Source organism: Scleropages formosus, chromosome 3 (assembly GCF_900964775.1).
Source record: "Scleropages formosus chromosome 3, fSclFor1.1, whole genome shotgun sequence".
Taxonomy (NCBI): Eukaryota; Metazoa; Chordata; class Actinopteri; order Osteoglossiformes; family Osteoglossidae; genus Scleropages; species Scleropages formosus.
Window position 1 is genome coordinate 2268269 of NC_041808.1, and position 19068 is coordinate 2287336.

General features: G+C 40.5%; 1 protein-coding gene across 2 annotated transcripts in view; it reads left to right on the plus strand.

The window, feature by feature from the left end:
- The window catches only part of arhgap42a (Rho GTPase activating protein 42a), a 37197-nt gene that overhangs the window by 7654 nt on the left and 10475 nt on the right, over positions 1 to 19068 (plus strand). Inside the window, exons 2-11 of one of the 2 annotated variants that reach the window (XM_018736437.2) lie at positions 1215 to 1310; positions 4836 to 4897; positions 8334 to 8405; positions 13988 to 14089; positions 14304 to 14414; positions 15360 to 15464; positions 16046 to 16175; positions 16503 to 16603; positions 16991 to 17100; positions 18365 to 18421. In XM_018736437.2, the coding sequence (XP_018591953.1) occupies positions 1215 to 1310; positions 4836 to 4897; positions 8334 to 8405; positions 13988 to 14089; positions 14304 to 14414; positions 15360 to 15464; positions 16046 to 16175; positions 16503 to 16603; positions 16991 to 17100; positions 18365 to 18421 (946 nt within the window). The remainder of the gene's footprint in view (positions 1 to 1214; positions 1311 to 4835; positions 4898 to 8333; positions 8406 to 13987; positions 14090 to 14303; positions 14415 to 15359; positions 15465 to 16045; positions 16176 to 16502; positions 16604 to 16990; positions 17101 to 18364; positions 18422 to 19068) is intronic. The other variant, XM_018736438.2, reaches the window with a different exon arrangement.

Here is a 19068-nt window from a genome sequence, read left to right on the forward strand (position 1 = left end):
TGAACAGACTCGCGACCTTTGTTGCTCATCTGCCTCTCCGTTCCTCTTAAGGCCAAGTGTGGCCCCTAAAATTGCCAGGCCTGTTGAAATGTTGTCTTTTTTGTGATTGAAGTGCATTAAGTGAACCAACTAAAGAAAAATGACATCCTTCTCAGATGTTCCAGGGGTTGAGCAATAATTCAGTAGGTCATGGTATTGCTATGCTATGGTAGCCTCTCTCATTTTAATTGACTGCCTCTTGTCTTCTTTTATGCAAATTAGGTGGCCCCTCCCCCTTTGTCAACAGCTCTTATTTCTGTGGCAGGGATTTCAAAGCCAACAGTTATTACCGTTTGCGAGTCTGTGTACTTTTGTGTGAAAGATTGTTTCTCTGGATCTAATATACTGAAGAAATATAAGATTCCATTTAGGTTTTCTTTCCAGAAAGATGAAAAATGCATATCTCGTTTTATTACTTTTTTTTTTTTTACACTGAATTTAACTGAATTTATTTTAGTTGTTCAGACCAAGCACTAATTGAGCCTGTGTTACATCAGTAGATGCCCCACAGTCCCAATATCAACAGCTGTAAGGGATGTTTTAAAAAAAAGTAGTGTGAAAATTTCATATCTGGTTCTTGAAAATAAATTGCCTTCTTTTGAAATGATTCTACTCACTAATTTAATTGACAATTTCAAGTGGGTACAAAAACATTCTATCCAATCGGACAATAAGTTGCATATACTTCATTCTGTTCTTCATTGCTCTAAGGAGTTTTCATGATTAGCCATTGAGAGAAATATGTAAACGTACTTTATGAACGTTTGAACTGTGGACCTCTTTTGTTTGCAAGGTTTCCTTGTTGGACATTAAATATGAATTTGTCTTTGCAGTTGACATTTCATTATGCTTTTTTGAGGCCTGTGGTTTTAAAAAGTTTTAATGCTTTTATTAAAACGCTGTAGAAAAATACTACATTGAAGTGATGGAACAAAGTGTACCGTTGTCTTTAGTACGGGTAGTGATCTTTAGAGTATAAATAATTGTTCTTGCATTCTTTTCACATCTTGAGAGAAGAGTTTTGAATCAGGTGCTTAACGTAACCATGGCAACCGCGTATACAGAAGGCCAGACATGGGGAAAATGTGGTGTTTTTTATAAACATAATGGGGAAAATGTTAACATAGATGAATTACTTTTAATGCAAAAAGTTTCCCTGCTTTTCTGTTTCCCAGATCTTTCTGCAGCAGTACAGAAGTTCTCGCAGTCGCTTCAGGAGTTCCAGTTCGAATGCATTGGGGACGCAGAGACCGACGACGAGATTAACATAGGTAAGTGTTACAAAGCACAGGGTCTTGTAGGAAACTAATTACACATACTATATTAATATACCAATTCAGCAGTGATGTAGTAACACACTTCCGTTTTAAGGGTATAGGCAAACCAAATAACACTGAAACATTTTTATTTCTTAATATGCTAGCTATGAGTTAAAGGTTGTTTGATATCCTTACATCACAATACATACATTACTTCAGTTGTATTTATTTTTATTATCAAATTGATATTTTTTTTCTTTTTTGAAACGTGTGTGTTTCAACTCAGTCTTTATTTCTAAAAGCCATTAATAAAAGGTTGCCCCATTCAGGGTGTGTCCTGCCTCACGTCCTGTGCCTCTGGGAAAGGCTGCTGATGACAGTGACCGCTCATTTGACAAGTGATTTTTGAAAATGTATTAAATGTGGGAGCCTTCTTAATAGTTACAGGAAGTGTTTAGTTGCAGTCATTGCAGCTAAAGGTGCTGCAACCAGTTACTGACTTTATTACTTTTTCCACACCTTCAACTGTACATTTCCTTATCTTCCACACCAAAAAAATGACATAAAAACAGGTTTAATTTTTTTCTCTCTCAGACTCTATTCACATACCAGTACTTCAGGTGTCCAAAAGAAATGATCAGGTTTCAGCCAAAAAAAATGAACAAAAATAGAGGTAATTGGAAAGGGGCAAATAATTTTTCACAGAACTACATGGTGCTCATAAGTAGTCGGTCTTGGCTCTCATCCTGTTCGTTTATGAAGTGAAGTTTGCTGGGTAAAGTTTGAAATAGTTTCCTAGATTAAATGCAGTTCAGTGGGAATTAAAGATCAGTTGTTCTTCTCCTCCCTTTTGTACACATGCATTTCACATTTATGAAATACAGTAAATGATTTGGGCAAAGGCATAGGCTCGGTATAGGTTAATAGTAAATAATGCTCTTAATACAAACCTCAGAGCCCCAAGCCCAGTTTTATCTCCCCCAAAATAACAAACTGTACTTCCTAATTAAAAAGTTTTACTTTCATCAAGTAGTTTAATGGTCGATTCTGGCGGAGCATGCACGGTTTCGGTTGTTCAAAGGTTCATCCGGCAAATCTGCGACATCAGAACCTCATGGTTGTGGGACGCGCTCCGGCCCCAGCTCTGTCTCCGTCAACGTGGAACTCGGAATGTGTGCGTTTGCCTTGTTTACGTGTCTTTCCCGGCATTGATCCTTCAGCCTGCTCCATGACATCGGCTCTGGATTACAGAATTAATCCAGTATGTTTGGGATTTTTAATGCCTGTTATGTCCTTTGGTCAGGAATGCAGATAAACGAAGCAGAAATAGTTCCTGGTCTGACGTGTGTCGTTCACCAGATGTGGCTGGGATTTTCTGCGGTGCTGTTTTTCCATCTCAGGGGTGACTTTAAATTATGCAACTTCTTTAGACTGGCTGTTGTGCTATAACTCAGGTGCACACAAGATTCCAGCTGCAAAAAAAGTGAGAGAAGTGAAACTTTCCATACTGGTGATTGCAGATCGCTATCGTGTAAAATATGCAGTCGGTCTGCCAGAGAGTGTATCGGAGCAGGTGGTTTTAAAGTGCATCAGACCGCTTCGCTTTAGGCATATGACCTGACTTATAGGGTATTATAAAAAAATTGAAAAAGGAAATTTTAAGATGTGTTAATGATGGGGAAAAAAAAATTCTTTTGCTTGGTCAGTCACTTGGAATATAAGCTCTTTAGTTCAGATAGATACATCCCTGCTCTCTGGAATGTGCTCTTGTCTCACATGAGAAAGTGCTATTCTAGAAAGGTTATATTATTCCAGTCAATGTAAATGAACTTTCATGCAGTCTGTGCACATGACATATACTCTTTTCTCTTTTTGCAATTAAATTTGACCAGATATTTTTTCTCAGTTCTAGTACAATATGAATTTCTCCTGATAAAGTGTCACCGGTATTTATTTATTTATTTTTGTCATTTCCTTCGTCTGAAAGAAAATGAAATGTGCAGTCATAGGTTTAAAGCAGTAATTGTCCTCTAACTTAAATCAGCCTAATTAAGGGGGTAATTGCATTCAGCTTTTCGTACGTAGTCCTTCATTTGGGCGGTCCAGTCCAATAGAATTTTCTGCAGATGAAATGCTTAAATTCACACAAGTCAAGTTGGCAAAACAGAGTATGAAAGAGGCGCATCGTGTGATGCTCGTAGGAAATTGATGACGATCTCCAGAGAAAACCCCCACAGGGTTACCCAGCCATTCCTAAGACTCCGAACCTCAGTTGAACCATGGTCAGAACCATACTGATCAAATGGAGAAAGGCTGGAACGAAAATAAAATTTTATTTTTTACAGTAGAATAATTAATGAGCTCAAAAAGAACCTCAGAACAACATTCAAGGAACTGGAGGCCTCTTCTTCCTCAGCTCAACTCAGTGTTCGTGGCTCCACAGTGAGAAAGGCAGTGTGCAAAAGTGAGATATGTTGGAGAGAGGCAAGGTGGAAAGCTCTGCTCGCTAAAAAGAACACGAAAGCTCGTATTCGGTTCACCATAAAGCACAGAGATGTCTCAAGACTTCTGGAGGAAGGTTCTGTGAGCTGATGAATCAAAAGCTGAACTCTTTGCATAGCATGGGATCCCTTGACATCTGCCAAAAACCAAGTAAGGCATTTCATAGTAAGAACCTTCTACCACTTGTAAGAATGATGGCAGCAGTTTGATGGTCTGGGACGTTTTGCTGCCACGGGATCCGGCCAAATTGCTATCGGTGAAGGACCCTAAAATCTAAAGGAGAATGTTGGGACATCAGTTTGTGAACTGAAGCCGAAGCACAGCTGGGTCATGTAGCAAGGTCAACATCAGAATGGCTGAGGAAAAATGGAATGGTGAAAGGTCCTGACCTGCCTCTGACTCAAATGTATTGGCAAGACCTAAAAAGAGTTGTTCGTGTCCAAAAAACCCGCACGTGTTGCTCGGCGAAAGCAGTTCTGCAGGGAGGAGTGGGCCAGAATTCCTCCACCGCAATGTGGGACCCTAGTTAATAGCTACAGGAAGTGTTTAGTTGCAGTCATTGCAGCTAAAGGTGCTGCATCTGGTGATTGACTTCATTACTTTTTCACACCTTTGTACAGTTCTCCTACACCAAGAAAAGGACATAAAAGGCTTCGTTTATGTATTACTAGAAGTGTCAAAAAGATTTTAACAGATTTAAGCCAAAAAGCTACAGAAATGGAGATAATTGAAAAGGGGTAAATGACTTCCCCCTCCGGCCTTACGCCCTGTGTTGCCGGGTAGGCTCCGGTTCCCCGTGACCCCGTAAGGGACGAGCGGTTCTGAAAATGTGTGTGTGTGTGATGTGTGACTTTTTTTTTATTTTTAAAACAGTATTACATGGTGTTCATAAGAAGTCTCTTGTAGAGCCATAAGAGGAGGCTCTCATCCTTTTCACACCAGGCATTAAGTACACAGAATCATGTACCCTTAATCTAATACAGACTGCATAATTTAAGAACAAATTTACTGATCAAACACATTTTATCTTTACAGCTCACTCTTTTAAGGAGTTCTCGCAGCTATTAAACACGGTGGAAGAAGAGCGAAGAAGACTGGTGAGAATCAAGTTTTTTTTTTTTTTTTACATCTCCAGGTTTTCCTTTTAATGTTTCATCCCTTTCCATTTCTACACAAGTTTAATTAAATAAGTCTTGTGTCATCTTGTGTAATTGTAAAAAAAGTTTAGTATTTTTTTCCTAAAGATTATTATGGTTCATTCCTACCAGAATAGGTCTTCTATGAAGTTTAATTTGTACATGGTTTCAGTGATGGTGTAATGGTTTGAACACACAGTATATCAGTGATGCTCAATTCTTCCCTGCAAACAAAATCTTCCTCACAATCAGTGCTGTGGAATCGGTACACAAAACCTTCGACTCCCATTCCAGTAACCCAATAATTGCTTCCGACTCCACAGCACTGCCCAAAAGTTGAACGTTATTCTGGGGGTAGACTTATCCTTGCTCATATTTGTAAAACCCGTTAGTCATCTGCATCTTGTGATTTCTGTGCTGTATATCCCAAGGGTTAATGGAGAAATATAATTTAAGTGTTGCTTCACTTTGTTTCATACAATCATTTCACTTTTGTCTGCCCTCGATTTTTCACCTAAATTCATGCTCTCTTGGCCCAGTGCATAATTTTAGGCAGCCGTCCAGCAAATTCCTGGAATCAGAGACATTTTCCCACATGGTGGAGGGGGTTGGTATGACGTGGAAATGGAGGCCCCTGCAGAACTGTAGTGTGGGGGTTGAGGGGGTTGGTGACAGTGCAATTGCAAAAGCAGTCGCTTAGAAGGGAGGATGGGTTTTGTGCGTTCAGAGAGGCGGACTGGGAGCAAGCGATCGGAACTCGGCCATTACTTTGAGAGTTTAAAGGTGAAGTTCATCTACCAGTTCCGAAAATCCCATCCTCACACATTCCCAAGGCCCCCCCCCCCCCCCCCCCATGTACATATTTATTTTATATTCTTTTTTTTTTCCCACTGAAAAATTAAAAAACACTATTCAGGTATAAAATGCATTTCCTTACTCATAAATAGTCTTTAATCCTTTAACGGCCAGTATTTAAAAAAAAAAAAAAAAAAATTAAGAACTACTCGCAGTCTTTAGTAGTGACTAAGTGATCTAGTGAGATACCAGTATGCAGTTGTTGCAGGATGTATAATCCCATTTTTAATGACTGGTTGTGTTGGTGTTGGTTTGGCCATTTAGGGCCGGGAAAAAATTTGGCGGGAGGAGTTGGAGCTCAAAGGCATGTGGAGCTTATTTCTGGTAATTCTCTGATGAGACATGAAGCTGACCCCTTGTGTTCCTGGGAAAGTATATAAAGGAACGCCTCTATATAACTGTATATTTTTCAGATCTTTGTGGGTCATAAAAGATGTTGCTAATTATAGCATTCTTATTTTATAGCTTCTCCTTTGGATCTTACATTGTTTATTCTCTTAATATGAAGAACGGTGCCTTTGATCGTAACTACTACTTGATGCCGTTGTCCAGAGCACGTTCATGTTTTCTCAGTTTATACAGATGCTCCTCTACTTACGTTGGTCCGACTTACGATTTTTCGAAGTTACGATGGTACGGTAGCGATATGCATTCGGTAGAATGTGTACTTCGAATTTTGAATTTCGTTCTGTTCCCGTGCTTGCGATATCTGGTACGATACTCTCTCCCGATGCTGGGCGATGGCAGCGAGCCGCAGCATCCGCTCAACCACGCTCGCAGTCTCAGTAGCGATAACACGAACGCGTGTAAACAACCGCAAGTGTAAACAAGCGATACTGTGTTGGAAGTGTCTTTTTATTTTGTGTTTTCAACTTTTAATTATAAGATTTGTTTTAGATAAATTTGCCCAGCTGTAGCCTATGGTAAGTGTTCTGAGTACGTTTAAGGTAGGATAGGCTATGATGTAAGGTAGGTGCGGTAATGTATTCTTTTTCGACTTACAATTTTTCCACTTACAATGGGTTTATCGCAATGTAACCCCGTCGTTAGTCAAAGAGCATCTGCATACTGGGTTATTGTACTTGAGCATCTAACATTTAGTTTATTGTTGTTTATTATATTTTATTTTAGCTGCACAGCTGTTTTTGGACCCATTTATACAGCTGTGTGTTTTAAGTAGAGTAATTCACAGTAAATGCATCACTAAAGCAGTGATGGCCGGTGGGCTTGACTAAGCAACCTTCAGGTTACATCTCCTAGTCCTTACCTTTACATTTGATTTTTCCCAGACATCTGTAGTCTAGCACTCCATGATCAAGTCCTTCTCACATTTCCATATTTCCCTAAGACATTTGCTCTTATTTCACTCCCTGATCTGCTGTGACGCATCATTTCAGTTTCCTACATTTATTGTGTGTGAATGTAACCACTGGGTGTTTTTCGTGTTGTGTCTTGTCACATTCGCTACATTTCATGTCCCGGAGCTCCATGCTGTCTTTTTACGCTTCTATTTTTTTTTTTCTTTTTTGCTAAGGTTTTCACATGTTTTGTCACGTAAAAGACGCTTTGACTGGTGAACGATCCGGCCTGTGGTGACAGGTTGTTCGACATGAACTTCAACCTGCGCAAAAGTGTTTCTCCTACAGCAGTGTGGTCACAAATATGTCAGTTTCAGCTCTGATATAAATACCTCACTTCATACACAGCTGTGAGTAAACATTTTGGCTTTTCAACTGGACATTTGCGCTCACAGGTAAAATAGTGAATCGTATTGCGTTAAAGGGAAAAGTATTTATCACGTGCTCTTGAAATGTCAAACTCCTGATCAGTTTGTTTGCATTTAGTTAAACCATTTCTGCCTTTGACCAGCTCTCTCAACGAAACATATATTTACATTTATTCATTTAACTGATGTTTTTCTCCAAAGCAACTTACAATGTTTAGCTACTTCCAATTATTTATCCATTTATAGAGCTGGGTAATTTGACACGAGCGATTTAGGGGTCGGTACCTTGTTGAAGGGTTCTCCAGCGGTAGGGGAGATTTGAATCGGCAGCCTTCGGATCCAAAGGCTGCAGCTATAACCACTACGCAACCAGCTGGCCATATTAAACTACCTACAATAATTAACATATTTACATGGCAGTGCAATATAACACACACTCACTCATACTAATGCAGTTTAAATTGATCAGTTCACCAGAGCCATAATGCCCTACAAAATGAAAAAAGAATGACCAGAAATGTTTTCCGCTTTATTACACATTATTGATTCTGATCCGAGCTGCATCAGGAGAGTCACCACTTACAGTAAATAATGAGGTTTACATACAGTAGTCATGTAGGAGGCAGCGGGTTTTGCTCATCAACAAATATGAAGTATATTTTTGTGAAGCTTTTTCACATTCCCACTTTTTTTTTCGCATTGCTGTGTACATGGGGGGGGGGGGGGATATATTCTGATTACATACAGATTTAAAGCTGGGTACTGCATATTTAAGAAATAAAAAAATCTGATTTAACTGTTTTCCTCTCTGTTCAGATACAGAATGCAGACGATGTCCTGATCACACCGCTGGAGAAGTTTCGCAAAGAGCAAATTGGTGCTGCTAAAGTAAGTCCCCCCCCACCCTTGCTTAAATAAATAGCTGCGAATGAAACCACAACATGTTTTGTATACATTTTTGCACAGGGGGTTTATTCAGCAGAGCTGGATAAACAATATATTAAACGCAATTAACGAATCCGCATAACAGAAAAAAACAAAATTAAGGTTATAGCTAAACGCATCTGTACGGGAATGATTAACACCTGATGCGAAATGTTAGACATTTGTCCGTGTGTGTGTGTGTGTGTGAATGTTGACTTTTTTGTTACATTTTAGTTCAAGAATTTTTTTTTTTTTTTTTTAAATTTTAAAATAGTCTGGGAAAAAGTCCGGGAAAAAAAGAGCTCACCTGTGTAATATTAACATAGCCAGCCAACTGGCCTCGAACGCCCCCAAGGGTTTTTTTTTTCCTGTCCTGTACCATTTTTCTTTACTCAGTTCACCGCATTCTGTCTCCTCACACACCACCTTTTACGAGCTGTGTATCTTTGTTATTTCTTTCTCTGCTCTTTTCATCTCCCCACTTTATGGATTATTCGGAATATCGTAAAATAGGATTTTTGGATATTTAGGAAGTGCCTGTATCCATTTCGTTCACTTCCAGGGAAGCGTCTCTCTAAGATTCCTGCTGATGAAAAATAATGTCCATACTTGTATATGTACGCAGTTTTGTTTTTCCTGTTTATGAAATGAGCTGTTGAAATACAGAGTCTCTGTCACTCCCAGGGTCTTTTATTTCCACAACCCATTTCCTCCAAATAGCTCGCCCCCCTCTGGATAAACATTTACTAACCAGGGCCAGATAAAAAGGAAGTAACCGCAGGGCCAAACGAGCTCCATGCTGGGAATCTTGAAAAATTGCACGAGTCTTGACCCAGGCAACTGTTGCCGCTGCTTCCAGCGTTGGGAAAAGTCCGATGAGCTAAGTGGGAAAGGATCCTCCTCGCTAAACATTCTGCCTTATTTGGGCCGGCCGACCGGCCGCCCTCCCACACCCCGACCGCTGCCTCCGCCACCACCGCTGCTACCAGTGAGCTCATTCATTGTGCATTTCTTCGCCGCAGCCAGGCGAAACGCGTCTTTTACCTATAAATTGCCCCGTGCTCGTCATGCTTCCTCAGCACAAACTCTCCAGTTCATTGACTTCCACAGTGACCTTGGGATTATCAGAGAGGTGGGACACTAATAAATGAAATATCCGGTTCCTGCACATTGAGGAATTAAAGTGGGGGTCATTTATAGTACTTGCCCTCCCTTATTTTTCATCTTTACTGTAATTCAGTGTTAGACAGACACTAACTGAAGACGAGTTGCATTTTTTTATTTGGCTGACCGTTTTCTCCAAGTCCCCTTAGTGTGTTGGCTAAATTATTGCAAGTACCCCAATTATAGAGTTTGGTATTGTTTTTAAATTTTATTTCATTATTTTCTATTTCTTTATGCAGTGACACTTTTCTCCGACGCGACAGTGTTGTTTCTTAGTGATTTTGTTCCCCCCCATTTATAGAACTTGGAGTTTTTATTTTGTACAGTATTTACATGTGTTTATTTAATGATGCTGTTCTCCAAGCATCTCGGTTTTAGAGCTGCCTGCGCTGATTTACCTGTTCGTACAGGGGGCTAATTTTTACCGCATCGATTCAGGGTAAGTACCCTCATAAAGGGTACTACAGCAGGATTTGGGATTGAAACCCTGGGTTCTTTAAGTGGAAGTCCGCACTCTTGTCTAACCACTACGCCACCTGTTGCCAGTTAAAGGCAACCTGTGATTGTCGTTTTATTGTGATTGATTAATATTTGTTTCCACTTATTAAAATGTAAACATTGGCAGGTTATGTTTAACTCCAGATTGCCTACATCCTTGGTGCTGCGTTGAGAACAGCAGTGTCTGTATGTTGTGAGAGTCTGTTCCTGCACGTCCAGGCAGTGATGTGTTCACCTGGGCACGCGCCGGAACAGTCCCCAGGGCGAGGCGTCCACCTGGACTAGATTCCTCGATTTTACTTTGCATGTCCTCTCCTCCAGTTTGAGCGTCGATGCCTGTCTTTGTACGATACTGTACACATTTTTTTTTATTATTATTATTTGCTTGTTTTCTTAAAACTGCAGCCTGCAGCTCTGTACCAAATGTAGCTTTAATTGAAGGGGAATTTAATATTATTTTCCTGTTTTCCAAATCTGTAACGTGGGTTATTTACAGCCCGATTTAAAAACAGAATTGTAACTGTGAGAATTTTACGGACTCTTGGATCTACCAGGAAGGAATTTAACTGCTTCTGTCGTCTAAAAATCCCCTGATGTCGCAGACGGCGAAGGTGCGGCTCGATGGAGCCGGTCATTTGTAACGGGTTCTATTTACGGTTTTTACCGTGTCTGGCAGTCTCAGGAAGTGGGTCAAAGGCAGAGACCTGGGCCGCCTCTCGTAAATCGTCCAAGTGGGGGGACCGCGGGGTTCGCTGCTGCCTCGTGCTGTAAGGACGCCAAGATGAAACTTTTTGGTGCGGGCGCCTGCTCCTCGATCACCGAGGCCCATCAATTATTTTCTTGGACAGAAAGCTAGGGAGGGAGCGGTTTCAAAGGTACGCTCTGACTTAATAAGGGACAAGGGAACGGAATAAATGTCTCTAAGACGGCCGAGATGAACGTTTACCAGTTAATTAAGGGTTTGAAATCGAGAACATTTGCTGTCAGTCTGCAAGTTTGATCATAAGCCGGATGACCGCGTCATTTTCGTACAAAAACAGGCAGTATTGTGTGGGGTTTATAAGGTAAGGAATAAAATACTGTAATAAAGGCTCATTTGCAGGATTGGCTGTACTATGACTAGATATGTTTTCCCTTTTATTTAGTCAGACGTCTAGTAAATTGTCATCGTTTTTTTTTTTTTTTTGGATGAGTGGGATGTGGCACAACAGACTTCCTTGACAGTAGGTGGCGTAGCGCTTGGAGCTGGTGCCTTGCACTCAGATCTGTTTCCACAATACTGAAATACTGTATGAAACTCTTTACGATGTAGCTTCTCTAGAGATTTAGTCAGGCAGCGACTATAAACTCACACACACACATATAAGCTGTGTATTACCTGTGCTAAAACAGCAGCGTAGTGAATTTCAGGTGTCGGGAAGACCTCTTACTGGGTGTTTACTCTCATCCCCCTGCCACTGGGACAAGTGCCTGTCCAGAGGGGTTATCCTGTCCTCCTTTGAATGTCTGTGTCTCCACAGTGTCCACTTCGGCAGGACTTCTCGAAAGTCCCCAGGTGGCCTCCATACTGCGTAAAGTGTCCTGTAGCGCTTTATATAAAGTTTAATCTGCTAAACTTTTTTTTTTTTTTACACAGGACAATATGTCCAGTTCGCTTTTTGTTTGAGACCCACACACACACATTTTCCAAACCGCTTGTCCCAGACAGGGTCACGGGGAGCCGGAGCCTAACCCGGCAACACAGGGCGTAAGGCCGGAGGGGGAGGGGACACACCCAGGACGGGACGCCAGTCCGTCGCAAGGCACCCCAAGCGGGACTCGAACCCCAGACCCACCGAGAGCAGGACTGTGGTCCAACCCACTGTGCCACTGCGCCACCTTGTTTGAGACCCATTTGTAGAATTTACCTCTAAACGAAAGATCTCTACAGTTAAAGTTCTCCTACAGAGGCCAACTAAAATCTTGAGTCAATGCTGTAGAGTCTCAATAAGATCTGATGTACTTTTTTACATTTGAACTTACATTTACATTTATTCATGTAGCAGACGCTTTTATCCAAAGCGACGTACGTCTCGTAGAAAATACGATGTCTTCGTTACATTAGCAGGAAGAGACACTTAGATGTAGACACGTGATTCTTAGGTACAGTTTGTTTCTTGCATGAAACTTTCAGAATATCCATGATTCCTCATCACCTTCCTAATAATATATAATTTTTTGTTGATACATATAAACATTTACGTTACATTGCAGGAGTAGCTGTGTAAAGGTTTATCTGGCATCATCTTAGTTATGGTGCATGAACATTTACACCTTACATGAACTGGGTGAAGTGAGTCTGGAAGAGATGAGTTTTCAGACCCTTTTTAAATGTGTACAGGGATTCAGCAGTTCTGAGTGAGCGGGGGAGGTAGTTCCGCCAGAACCGAGAACTTCCGTGCTTTACCTTTCGTGCGCGGGACCACCAAGCGAGCAGATGTGGAAAAGGTTCTCGTCCACAGAGGAAACCAGGAAAGCAATTCGTCTGCAGCAGTTTTGTTTGCTTTTGTTTTCTCAGTTGGGACACAATGATCGTATTTATGGAGAAGTAAAGACTGGAAAATATCTTTGGAGATAATTGTTGGTAAGATGGCCATTTAATATGGTAGACACATCAGAATCCAGATTTCTGGGGTTTGCTGCCTGACTGGATCATGTCAGTGACTCAGGGTTTAAGGTTTTGGATCAGTGCAAAGGGTCATGGGAACAGTTTTTTTTTTTAATGTCAAAATGGGAAAACAAACAGTGCATATCTGGTTTCAGTGACTGCTACCAGAAGAAGGTCTGCCGACCCTGCTGGTCCCGTACGTCAGGAAGGCCTTTTTTTTTTTTTTTTTGTGCAAAAAAAAAAAAAAAAAAAAGAAAGAAAGAAAGGGCTCCACGGAATCCACCTATTGCTGCACTTCCCAAAAAATTTCAGAAAAATTCCCAAAAATGCTGGAAATTTTCCAAAGAACTGCAGGACTCATCAGGTGTAGCTCTTTGACTAAGGCCTTTCACAAAGCACAAAGGCTGGAGGGTTTCAGGGCGTACAGGGTTATGTGTGAAGCTACTCATCGTCCATCCCCGTCCCCCCACCCCCCCCACACACACACACACACACACACACAGAGAGATCTTTGTGACCTTCGACATTCCAGAACCGCCCTTTTTATTTGCTTCGGCGCAATGTACCAGTACTTGTGTTCTCCGTTAGACGTCATCCTTACAAAAGTGGGAGACACGGAGACGTCTGAGCGAAGCCCTCTGGCTGTTTTGGAATTTACTTTATAACAGGAAGGGCCCTTCTGCTCGACCAGGGAGAATTCCCACCGAGACTATTCTTCTCTTCCAGCGGCAGCGATGTAAACGTCTGATTCCATCCCGTTACTAATGTTTCGGGGGTCCTTCCCCATCGTGCGCGCCAGTTTCGTGATGACTGCAGCAAGGTGTAGTCGCTGCTCTCAGGATGGTGTACGAGATGATGTAAGGGTCATTAAAATTTACTGCATGCAGACGGTTTGAGTAGAAACTGTAGTGGTGGGTTCACATTGCCATCTGCAGGCTGTATGCTGCCAAATCATACGTTGTTACGTGCTGGAAATTATTCTCTGGCTTTGAAATTATTAATAAGTATGAGTGCCTTAGAGGGGATAAAACCACTGCCTGGAAGTGGAATGTTAAGATTGTGGTTCTCTGTTTACAACCACTGTGTCCTATGTATTTTTTTTTTTTTTTTTTTTGTTTTTTTTTTTTAATCTGTCCGATGATTTGGTTTTTATCTCCGTAATTACAGTGCAGGAAATTCCTGTGTTTGTTTAAATTAATGTGTTTTTTTTTTTTTTTTTTTTGCTTATTTTCTGAAGGAAGGAAAGAAGAAATTTGACAAGGAAACGGAAAAATATTACTCGTTCTTGGAGAAGCACTTAAATTTGTCATCTAAAAAGAAAGAGGCATCTTTACAAGAGGTAAACCCGGTTAATCTGGCTTGTATTAAAAAAATAGGTTCCTCCATTGTGTTTTAAGTTTAAAAAATGCTGGACACATTTATTTAACTTAAAAAAACGTGTTCTTGCCAAACTAATTACAATACAAAAATGCCAGAATAATCTCTTGTTCATGGGTTTCATTGTTTGAGTCTTCCTGTCGACTGGGTAAACTAACCCTTGGATTGATTCCCAGGCAGATATGCAGATTGATAAAGAAAGGCAAGTCTTCTACGACGCTTCTCTTGAATACGTGTACAAAATCCAAGAAGTTCAAGAAAAGAAGAAGTTTGAATTTGTTGAACCGGTAAGTGGTGTTTTTGCATTCTGTATTTAATTCCCCCCCGCCCCCCAATTCCAGATGAGGATTATTGAAAACTGCTCGCTCTGATTAAAATGAGTTCGGTTCTAGAGCACTTCTGGGTAATGAAAGAGGGATTTTCCAACTTTCCAACTAGCAGCATTCAAAGCACAGGGCCAGAAGATGGAGATGCCAGCGTTTCCGAAATCCCCGTGATGTAATACGGGATTTAATATCTGCTGTTCACCTCTGTTTATTCAGAGCACCTTATTTATTTATTTATTTATTTATTTATTTATTTATTTTTTAAAGAAAAATATTAGTTTAATAGCCAAATGTTTTTCACTGAAGTAGGGCAGGTGATGGGTGATCCTCAACAGTTCAGCATCCATTCCCCTCCTGCACCTGAACCTGGGAACGCCACTTTTCAGTACTTAATAGTTCAGTTTTCAAACCACTACCTCCACCCTAGCTCATCACGTACAGTATAACTGTAAAAATCTTTGTGAAAGGAAGTACACAATGGCAAATCTAGTTATTTAGCTGAAGAGAATATTGATGGGAGGTTAATGGTGAACAAACAGTTTCACAGTTATTATTAATCTTACATTTATTTGATGCTTTTCTTCAAAGTGACTTACCATTAGTTACCCATTTATACAGCTAGGTAATATTACTGGAGTCATTTCGGGTCAGTACCTTGCTGAGGACTGCTACAGCTGGAGGTGGGATTCAAACCTGCAACCTTTGGATCCAGAGGCTGCAGCTCCAACCACTATGCTATGAGATGCTTCGTATATTTCATCTTGTTTCTTAAATGCACCATCACACCTGCAGAGAGAAAATATTAATAGCTTGGAATGTAATTCTATAATATCCACATTATGCGCTCATTGTTTCTTTGTCTTTTTCACTTTTTTCTTCTGTGCCCTGTTTTTTTTCTCCTCCCAGCTCCTGGCTTTCCTGCAGGGCCTGTTCACCTTCTACCACGAGGGCTATGAGCTAGCAAATGAGTTTGAGCCCTATAAGCAGCAGCTGCAGTTCAATTTGCAAAATGTAAGAGCCCCTCTGCGGCCCCCTGTAGGGGCAACCTGAGGTTAATGCTTTGTGGGAGAACCTGGGAGGGGGAACTGTAACAGCTTCTAGTGTCATTCATATTCTGGGAAATTAAACTTAGTCAAAAGCGATCATATTTCTTATTCCACGTTTCTTTTACCCTTTCTGCCATCAAGTGAGTACTATTCTTGACGTGTTACAAAGACGTGTTTTTCACACATTTCCAGCATTTCTGAGTGTAGATCACATATCACTGTAAAGCACAAGCATGGTTAAGAGGAATTGACACGATGGGGTTGGAACACGTAATGGTCTGGATGGGAGGGGTCCACCCAGGTCCTGAAGTTTGAGCCCAAACAGAGAGAGACTACACATCTGTACCTGTCTGTCTGTCTGTCTGTCTTCCGATATGACACAACTTTGTAATGACCTAAGGAATTTAGCAATATTCATTACAGTATAAATTAAGCTATTTTTTACGTAAATTACGGAATTTTGCTAAATTTCCGTAACTTCCAGCAGGGTTTATCGTAAGAGCAATAGCGATCTTCTACTGACGAGCTGTTTCTTGTTGGGTGAAGACGAGGAACAACTTTGAGAGCACAAGGCAGGAGGTGGAGAAGCTGATGAAAAGGATTCGGTCGGTGGAGCAGGACTACAAAGCCCCGGGACAGTGGACCATGGAGGGCTTCCTCTGTGTCCAGGAAAAGCGTACGTGTCGCATGTCTCCACTGGACTGCACCACATAAACATGTTTGTTCTCACCACTAAATTGCGTTGTGAAAAGCACTTCCAAGGTGAGGAAGTTCAGCTGAAATCCGTTCCGTTTGCCGAATCTGTGTGTACACAGTAATCGACGGAATCAAAGAAAGCTCGTATCAAGGCGCTCTCCACAGAACGGCATGGCTCTTTGTAGATAAACGCGTCTATGTGAATCACTCAGCTTAATCGTGGATTTGGGAGCCGTTCCAGGAAACGGTGGTGGTGCTTGATGTTTGTGCTCTGCTGTATTGTACATTGGCTGCTTTCCTCTTGCAGGCCCCCTAGGTTGCACATGGACCCGCCACTACTGTACATACGATAAGGGAACCAATACGTTCGCCATGAGCAACACAGAAAATAAGTCAGGGACCAAACAGGTGAAGTGGAGATGTTTATTATAGCACAATAGATTGAGTAGGTAGGTAGATGGATGGGTGGTTTGGTAAGTAGGTAGAAGGATGAGCGGGGGGATGGATGGATGGACGGACGTACGTAGGTAGATTTAATGAATGCTTCAGTGACAGGTACATAGAAAGTAAAATCAGTGATCAAACTTCATCAGTGTAACAAAGACCTGTTTGTTTTTCAAGGACATCACTGCAGTTCCTTAAAAATTCAGTCTTTTTTGTTTTTATTTTATAAGATGCAAGGGGGTAAGGGGGCTTTTGTCAGGCACAAAATTATTATAACTAAACACCAGCTATGCTGCCATTTAATTTTAATTTTTTTTTTTTTTTTTTTTTTAATAAAATGTTTGTTAATAGAATGGTCTGGTCATGAGTCCACCTGAGATGTTCAAGCTGAAGTCCTGCATCCGGAGGAAGACGGACTCCATCGACAAACGTTTCTGTTTTGACATTGAGGTGGTGGAGAGGTCTGTATGGGCACATTTGTTTCAAAATATGTTTCAGATTAAATGAAATATTTAATCCCTGTTTAGTGCTGTGCCTTCCTATATATGGGAATCAGGATTTCGGCCCAAAGTCATACGTAGCAGGATTCAGAACTTGTGTTCATTCCTCATTATATCAAGTATTGTGATCAATAATGTAAAGATGCGTTGGGCCCGGTGCATTAATATTCATAGTTCACCGTACTGAATATAAATATATGAATATAATGCCAGGTGCATTCATATTCATAATTCATCATACCTGTAAGATATTAAAATATGGCACACATAAAAGCCCTTTTCCTATTTCTACAGAATCTGAGGGGCACTAACCTCTGATTACTATCTCGATAGATATAATATATAGTTCAAGTACACACACCCCTGTACTGTATGCCCTCGTGTAGCATTATAGTTTGCAGGCCCTTACATCCATATTTTGAATACTTGAATGCTATAGTTAATTTCACTAGGATCGAAAGTTTGGTGGAAAGTGCCATGTGTTCTTGCATAGGTAATACAGCTTAGTGGCTCACTGTTTGAGCTGACTGTGCCGGTGAATTTGTCAGTCATCAAATCCTCTTTTTTTCATTTTTTTCCAGTGTTCAGGTCACTTTCAAAAATTGGTTATTAATCCATTAAAATGAGGCAATGAGTTTTTATTGCTGTGAGTCTGTATGTGAAGCATGTTTACGTCAAGGAAGCACTAATATCTTCTACTGAGATTAGAACCCTTTGTATTACAGTGCCTATAAAAAGTGTTCAACCCATTTATGTTTTATTGTATTGGCATTAAATTGAATTTTCTACTGATTGGTGTCAAGTATAATTAAATCCATTGTGATTCAGTGTTAAATAGTAACATCTGAAAATGTCCAAGGGGCTGAATACTTTTTATAGGAGCTATAAACGCACTATGTTTTGTATATCGTAGTGAATACATGCACTGTAGTCTTAATCTGAGTTTTGCAGGAGTTAACGTGTTCACCGAGGGCATCGTTTTCTGAGATGCCTGGAGTTTTTTTCCCCCTCCTCTGTTGATCTGCTATGTTGAGGAAAACACACCCTTCCTGAGTTGGGCTGCACTGCTAATCAGTAATGAAAAGCCCCGTGCAAATGTGGTATTTTCATGTTTGCTTTGTGCATGAATTTTGTGTCTCCTCTCATGTCCCTGCAAGTGAAGGGCGTTTTAAAATAGCTTTTTTTTGTTTGTACCCATCCCCCCTTTGTTTTCATGTTAATGTAGAGATACGATCTATCGTGGAACTCTTTTCAGACCTCTTCAAATTTTCTGTAAAGTCCGGTATGTTACCCGTATCGTGTCCTCATAGTGCAGTTTGCATGTTTGGCTTATCTGCTGCTATTGAACTTTTCTTACTGATTTTGAACCAGCAAACTTTTCCACTTTTTCCCAGTAAATCACACTGACCATCTTATTTGTAATTCATGAAAATGCATGTAATAATTGTCTCTCACCAATTAGTTGCACATACTTGCATAACAGATTTCCTGGCTATGACTTTGTAGGCAGCTGAGGTTTGTGAAAATAGATTTGATGCAATTATTTGTGTTTTTCAGTATCATAAAGGATCATCTGGCACTGGGAATAGTTCCTTTTTAAAAGATTTGCGATAGTTGTCTACTTTATGGGTAGAGGAGGTATCAGAACTTACATTTTTTTCATGCTATTGGCCAGCAGCTTCATCTAGAAACTGTCATTACCCTTTCATAAGAGTCATCGTTTGATGTGTTAGGTAATGGACCCTGTGTTTCCCTTGAAGATGTCATTGACCCTAAAAATTATGTGTATTACATCTTCATCCATCCATGTTTAATTCTAAAATTATTTAATATAACTGAAAAATATCAGTATGAGATAAAGAAATTCACAACCATCTAAAAAACCTTTTTAAAAAAAAAAAAAAAAGTCATGTCTGTAAACTTATGGAA